The sequence below is a fragment of the Carlito syrichta genome, unplaced genomic scaffold, assembly GCF_000164805.1.
Source record: "Carlito syrichta isolate Samal-C Ts95f unplaced genomic scaffold, Tarsius_syrichta-2.0.1 Scaffold126461, whole genome shotgun sequence".
Lineage (NCBI taxonomy): Eukaryota > Metazoa > Chordata > Mammalia > Primates > Tarsiidae > Carlito > Carlito syrichta.
In genome coordinates this window covers 146,880-153,993 of record NW_007070557.1, presented here as the reverse complement: position 1 = coordinate 153,993, position 7,114 = coordinate 146,880, and the positions used below count along the sequence as shown (strand labels likewise).

At 57.9% G+C, this 7,114-nt stretch overlaps 2 protein-coding genes across 2 annotated transcripts in view; one reads left to right on the top strand and one right to left on the bottom strand.

The window, feature by feature from the left end:
• The window catches only part of SULT2B1 (sulfotransferase family 2B member 1), a 39,532-nt gene extending 38,124 nt beyond the window's left edge, over positions 1-1,408 (top strand). The window contains exon 7 of the mRNA XM_008048648.2: positions 1,165-1,408. Within this exon, the coding sequence (XP_008046839.1) occupies positions 1,165-1,382 (218 nt within the window). The 3' untranslated portion in view covers positions 1,383-1,408. The remainder of the gene's footprint in view (positions 1-1,164) is intronic.
• A 1,641-nt stretch (positions 1,409-3,049) lies between these two features.
• FAM83E (family with sequence similarity 83 member E) overlaps positions 3,050-7,114 on the bottom strand; it is an 11,508-nt gene continuing 7,443 nt past the window's right edge. The window contains exons 5-6 of the mRNA XM_021707828.1: positions 6,916-7,110; positions 3,050-3,331 (exon numbers count right to left, since the gene is read on the bottom strand). Coding sequence (XP_021563503.1) covers positions 3,050-3,331; positions 6,916-7,110 — 477 coding nt within the window. The remainder of the gene's footprint in view (positions 3,332-6,915; positions 7,111-7,114) is intronic.

The following is a 7,114-nucleotide window of genomic DNA, read 5'->3' as shown; positions in this document are numbered from 1 at the left end:
CCAGGCTGGAATGCAGTGACACGCTCACAGCCAACACAGCCTCAACCTGCTGGGCTCAGGAGATCCTTCTGCCTCAGCCTTACAAGTAGCTGAAACTACAGGCATGCACCACCATGCCCGGCTAATTTTTTTAAGGTATCCCCATGTTGCTAAGACTGGTCTCAAACCCCTGAGCTCAGGCAATCCTCTGGCCTCTGCCTCCCAAAGTGCTGGGATTACAGGTGTGAGCCGCAGTGCCTGGCTAAGAAGAAGAAAAAAAAATCTTAACTTAATCATCTCTACAAGGTCTCTTGCCACATTATGTCACATAGGTTCCAAAGATTAGGACACGGACTAGGGGTGTCATTATTCTGTCCCCAACAGAGACCCCCCTCCCCAGGTCCTCATGAAGGGTGTCCTGTGACATGTGGCACATGCACTTACTAAAATTCAAATTGCTGTGATCTGAAGGCCATTGGCCCCAGGCCTCCAGGTACTGGATGATGCCCAAGTGATTGCTCCATGATGAAATGGGAAAACTGAGTCTCAGAGGGACCCCAGAGCCGATCTGAGAATTGATGACAAACCCAGACACAATGCCTGGCACCAGTGGCTGCAGGGGAGGGCGCCTTCCATGTCAGAGCAATAACAGAGCCACGGAGGGCATTCTGGGAGCACTGTAGAGAGGAGTCCCTGTTCTGGTGGGGGTTAGGGACCCGTGCGGGGTGGAGACAGTTTTTTTCTTTCATTTTGGAGGTGGAGTCTCACTATGTTTCCCAGTCTGGTCTTGAACTCCTGGCCTCAAGCAATCCTCCTGCCTCAGCCTCCCAAAGTGCTGGAATGACAGGCATACGCCACCACACCTGGCCTAGAGAAAGATGTTCTGGACAGATTTTAGGGGTCCAGGGGAAAGAGCAAAAAGACAAGGGATCTGCTGGAGAGAAGAGTCTGGAGGGGAAGCCAGAGATGGGGGGGAGGAGAGAAGGGTGCCAGGGCTCTGGGCTGGTGACTGTTGGACAAGCCAGTTGTCACAGGGGATAAAGGGACAAAATGGGGAGCGGGGGAGGGTGGGGAACTACGGTGTTTCTGGCAAAGAGGGCCTCATGTGCTGGGATGCTGGCAGTTGGGGAGATTCCCCTCCAGCCCCAGCCCTCACTCAACCCCCCCCACCTCCTGCTCCACCAGGTGTCTGTGGGGACTGGAAGAACCACTTCACAGTGGCACAGAGCGAAGCCTTCGACCGTGTCTACCACGAGCAGATGCAGGGGCTGCCGGCCTTTCCCTGGGACCAGACCCCGGAGGAGACCCGCCGGGACCCCCAGCCCAGCCCTGAGCCTGAGCCCAGCCCCAGCCCCAGCCCCAGCCCCAGCCCCGGCCAGGCCTCCGAGGCCCCCCACCCGTGACCCTGAGAATAAACATGTCGCTCCTGCCCGGGCTCCTCGATGCCTGACGCGTGTGGTGATGCGGGTGGGCCAGCAGGGCTGGAGGGGAGCCCCACATCCAGGGCCTTGGGAGAGCAGGTACTCTTCCTCCCTGGCCCGCCAGTGGGGTCCCTGACTCAGAAGCCCTGGCCCGAGGGAAAGGTGAGGCAGGGAGGCCAGCACAGGGCGTCGGAATGCAGCCTGGGGGGAGGGGTTGGAGCCTGGACTCCCAGGTTGGAGGACAGGTCTGAGTCTGAGAGAGGAGGGCCTGGGGGCTTGGACCTCTGGGTCTGATGGAGGAGGGGCTCGAGGTTTGGACCTCTGGGTCTGAGAGAGGAGGGGCTGGGGGCTGGGGCCTGGACCCCTGGGTCTGAGGGAGGAAGAGGCTGGGGGCCTGGACTCCTGGGTCTGAGGGAGGAGGACTGGGGGCTTGGACTCCTGGGTCTGAGGGTGGAGGGCTGGGGGCTTGGACTCCTGGGTCTGAGGGTGGAAGAGGCTGGGGGCCTGAACTCCTGGGTCTGAGGGTCTGAGGGAGGAGGGGCTGGGGGCCTGGACCCCTAGGTTTGAGGACCCCGAGTTTGAGAGAGGAGAGGCTGGGGCTCTGGACTCCTGGGTCTGAGGGAGGCTTGAGGCGGCTTGGGGCCTGGATTTCTGGGTTTGAGGGTCTGAGGGGGGGAGGGGCTGGGGGCGAGAACCCCTGGGTCTGAGGGAGGAGGGGCTGTGGCCTGGACTCCTGGGTCTGAGGGAGGAGCTGGGGCCCCTGACCCCTAGGTTTGAAGACAGGTCTGAGTCTGAGAGAGGAGGGGCTGGGAGGTTTGGACTCCTGGGTCTGAGGGAGGTGGGACTATAGGTCTGAACTCCCAGGTCTGATGGCAGAGGGGCTGAGGGGTCTAAACTCCTAGGTCTGACAGAGGAGAGACTGGGTTCTGGACTGTTGGGTCTGAGGGAGGGGGTGCTGGGGCCTGGACTGTTGGATCATGGGTCTGGCCGTGGAAACGCTAGTTTCTGGCATGAAACAGCTTTATTCTGGCGCAGTAAAGGGGCGCTCCAGCCAGTCCCACCCCCTTAGTACCCAGTGAAGGTTCCACCCCCCACGGTCCCAGTCCCTCTCCATGGCCCATTCCCCAGCACCTGTGTCCCTACTACTCTCTATCCTCATCCTTCAGCTCCTCAACTCAGTTTACCCACAGCTCCTGAGCATGGTGGGTGTGGCGGCTTCTCCTTCAGTCCCTGGGCCTCCCCATCTTCCTCCCACACAATTCCAGTGTGGAGGCCACCAGCCAGGCCACTCCTCTAGGAAACCCAAACAGGAGGTCTTGCTGTGCTTCCCAGGCTGGTCTCGAGTTCCTGGGCTCAGGCGATCCTCCCGACTTGGCCTCCCAAAGTGCTGGGATGACAGGCATGTGCCACCATGCTCGGCTTCCTCTGTCTCTCCTACCCTCTCTCTCCTCTGGTCTAACCTCCTCCTTCACCTCCTGAGTCTCTGAGTCCTGAATCCCGCCACTGATCTCGCCCATGTTCCAGAACAAGTGGACAACCCCTTCTGATTCCCAGACCCCGAGGCCAGAGGCCTCGTCAGGCATTTCTGAGCTGTCACAGGCCGGCTCTCCTCGAGTGGGCCGGCCAAATTCGCAGGGGGCCTGGGCCAGTCAGGGTTGCCCACCACGTGCCGCCCAGGAGGACCAGTCTGGCTGCCCCAGGCCTCTGGGTTCCGGAAGCTTGGATGCAGTGTCTTCACCAAACCTCCTTCGGGCTGGGGACAGATAGCCCAGGCGGCGGCGACTGGGAGAGACCAGGGGCAGGGGACTGCCCCAGGGCTGAGACCAGGCCAGGGGCTGGGAGTCCGCCTCGCCTCTGGGGCCCCCTCCGGAGCCCCGCTGCCTCATCAGGGCCTTGGCTGGGGTGTCCTTGGAGCCCCAAGACTTCTTGAGCTGTGGAGGGAAAGACAGGGAAGTGAGAAGAGGTTGGGGGAGATGGGGGTCTCAGAGCCAGGGAAGGAAGAAGAGAGGGAGTTGAAAGCCTCAGGAGGAGCCGGGCTCGGTGGCTCAGCCTGTAATCCCGCGCCTTTGGGAGGCTGAGGTGAGTGGATTGCCTGAGACCGCGGGTTCGAGACCCACCTGGGCAACTTGGCGAGACCTCATCTCTACAATAAATCAAAAAATTAGCCGGGTGTGGTAGCGCGCCTTTAGTTCCAGCTACTTGGAAGGTTGAGGTGGAAGGAGCGCCAGAGTCCAGCAGATCGAGGCTACGGTGGCTGGGAGCGGCCTCTGCACTCCAGTCTGGGCGACGGAGTGAGACTCCAACTCAGGAGAAAAAAAACAAAAGACTCAGGAGGGCCAGGCTTGTTGGCTCACAGCTGTCATCCCAGCACTTTGGGAGGCCGAGGTGAGAGGATTGTCTGAGCCCAGGGGTTCGAGACCATCCTGGACAACTTGGTGAGACCTCATCTCTACAATAAATAAATAACTAGCCAGATGTGGTGGCGTGTGCCTGTGGTTCCAGCTACCTGGAAGGCTGAGGCAGAAGGATCACTGGAGCTCAGCAGGTCGAGGCCGTGGTGGCCGTGAGCATGCCAGCCTGGGCAACAGAGTGAGACTCCAACTTAAAAAAAAAAAAAAAAAAAAGACAGACTCAGGAGGTGAAGGAGGAGGTTAGACCAGAGGAGAGAGGGGGTAGGAGAGGAAGAGGAGGCCGGGTGCGGTGGCTCAGGTCTGTCACCCCAGCACTTTAGGAGGCCAAGATGGGAGGATCGCTTGAGCCCAGAAGTTCGAGACCAGCCTGGGCAGCATAGTAAAAATAACAAAAGGTAAAAAAATAACAAAAGGTAAAATAATAATAATAATAATAAGTGTGGTAGTACATGCCTGTAGTCCCAGCTACTTGGGAGGCTGAGGTGGGAGGATCGCCTGAGCCCAGGAGGTGGAGGCTGCAGTTGGCCGTGATTTACCACTACACTCCAGCCTGGGTGACAGAGTGAGACCCCCATTCAAAAAAAAAGGGGAGGAGGGGGAGGGAAGATGAGAGAAAGAGGTGAGAGTGGAGAAAGAAGGGGAGGAGGAAGGGGTGGGACTAGGAGATGAGAGAGAAGCAGCGACAGGGGATGGGTGGAGGGTCTGGGAGAATGGGGGGGCAGTGAGACAGGAAGAAGAGATGCCCGCGGAGGAGGGAGGCTGGGAGGGTGGCATCATGGAACTCTGAAGGTAGGTGAGCCAGCCCCTGAGCTCCAGAACCAGGAGGAGTGTCAGAGGCCTGGGACCCCAAAGCTACAGAGAGGCCAGAGGTGTGTCCTCCCGGGTGGCTTCACAGCAGGGAGGAGCCAGAAGCAGCTGGCAGCTGGCTGCGGGAGCAAATATTTGCCAAGGGAAGGGATGCTGGGTGAGGGCGACCCAGGACCAGGTCGGGCCGAGGACCTTGCCCCTGCCCCTCCTCCTCCCCTGAGCCAGGAGCCCTCGCTGCTGCTGGGACTGAGGAAGGCGATGCCCGGGACAGTCTTCCCTCACCCTCAGGCGACAGGTCCTCTCTAGCTCTCCCTTAGCAGGTGGGACAACTGAGGCTGAGAGGGGCCTCTGCACTTAGCCTCTTGATAGGCTGCAATGCAGCTGAAGGAACAGCCTCAGAGAGAAAAGTGAATGGGGGCAGCTCTGTCGGGTTTTTATTGTTTTCTGTTTTTAGACAGGGTCTCTTTTTTCTTCTTTTTTTTTTTGAGTGGGAGTCTCACTCTGTCTCCCAGGCTGGAGTGCAGTGGCACACTCACCTGCTGGGCTCAGGTGATCCTTCCACCTCAGTCTTCCAAGTAGCTGGAACCACAGGAGCATACCACCACGCCCAGCTGATTTTTTGATTTACTATAGAGACGAGGTCTTGTGTGGCCCAGGCTGGTCTCGAACCCCTGGGCTCAGGCAATCTTCTCACCTCAGCCTCCCAAAGTGCTGGGATTAAAGGCGTGAGCCACCGCACCCGGCTACGGTCTCTTTCTATGACCTAGGCTGGAGTGCAGCGATGCAATCATAGTTCATTGCAGCTTCAAACTCCTGGGCTCTAGCGAGCCTCCTGTCTCAGCCCCCAGAGTAGCCGGGACCAACAGATGTGCACCGCCACACCCAGCTAATATTTTTACTTTAGTAATGTCAGGGTCCTTACTATGTTGCCCAGGATGGTCTTGAACTCCTGGCCCCAAGCCATTCTGCCTCGGCCTCTCAAAGTGCTGGGATTACAGGCATGAGCCACCACACCCAGCTGAGCAGGCTCTGTTGGCTGACCTCCAATCCCTCTCTGGTGCCTAAGTTTCCCCATGTGAGAAGGAGGTGGGTGGAGGACTGTGATAATATCCATCTCATAGAGTTATGGCAAAGGTTAAATTTAATCACCTCTGTGCACATGCCTGGCACCTTCCACATGGCAAGGTGCCTATGAAAGACTTCTCTTTCCACCTTGTACAAGTTACTCAACCTCTCTGAGCCTCAACTTGCCCATCCATAAAATGGGCATGAAGGCCGGGCACAGTGGCTCGTGCTTGTAATCCCAGTGCTTTGGGAGGCTGAGGCAGGAGGATCGTTTAAGGCCAGGAGTTGAAGACCAGTCTGATCAACATAGTGAGACCCCGTCTCTACAAAGATAAAAATAATCAGCCAGGCTCGGTGGCTCAGCCTGTCATCCCAGCACTTTGGGAGGCCGAGGAGAGTGGATTGCCTGAGTCTGCGGGTTCGAGACCAGCCCAGACAATGTGGCAAGACTTCGTCGCTACAAAAATAATCAAAAATCAGCCGGGCATGGTAGCACGTGCCTGTAGTTCCAGCTACTTGGAAGGCTGAGGTGGAAGAGTCACCGGGGCCCAGCAGGTCAATGCTGGGGTGGCTGTGAACGTGCCACTGCACTCCAGCCTGAGCCACTGAGTGAGACTCTGACTCAAACAAACAAAAAAGACAAAAATAATCATGTTTTCTTTGGCAACACATCCACTAAAAATTGGAACAATACAGAGAAGAATCGCATGGCCCCTGTATGAGGATGACATGTAAATTCCTGAAGTGTTCCATAAAAATAAATAAATAAATAATCAGCCAGGTGTGGTGGCACCTGCCTCTAGTAGTCCCAGCTACTTGAGAGGCTGAGGTGGGAGGATCGCCTGAGCCCAGGAGGTCGAGGCTGCAGTGAATTATGATCCCAGCACTGCACTCCAGCCTGGGCAACAGAGTGAGACCTTGTCTTTGAAAAACATAAAATCATCTCACAATAAATCAAAAAATCAGCCGGGCGTGGTAGCGCATGCCTATAATTCTGGCTGCTCGGAAGGCTGAGGCGGAAGGATCGCCGGAGCCCAGCAGATCGAGGCTGCGGTGGCCGGGAGCGGCCACTGCACTCCAGTCTCCAACTCAAAAATAAAAAAATTTAAAAAAAGAACGCTTCCGGCTCTTGTGGTGGGAGCAGGACCTGGAACTGGGCTGTGTGACTCCAGGCAAGTGCCTTCCCCTTTCTGGGCCTCCATCCTCTTTTGGCTCCAGCCACCAGGTCTCACCTCATTGTCACCCTCACTGGAGCCCGACAGCTGGGACAGGCGGCTCAGGTCCCAGAGGGAGCGGCTGGGCCGGGCCCGGGGGCCGCTGGGGGTCCGGGCGCGCTGGACGCTCCTCAGGATGTCGCTGAGGGCGGGCCCGGGGACGGTGGGGGGCTCCTTCCTGTCTCCCTCGAAGATGTGGCAGGCCGCCAGGCGCTGG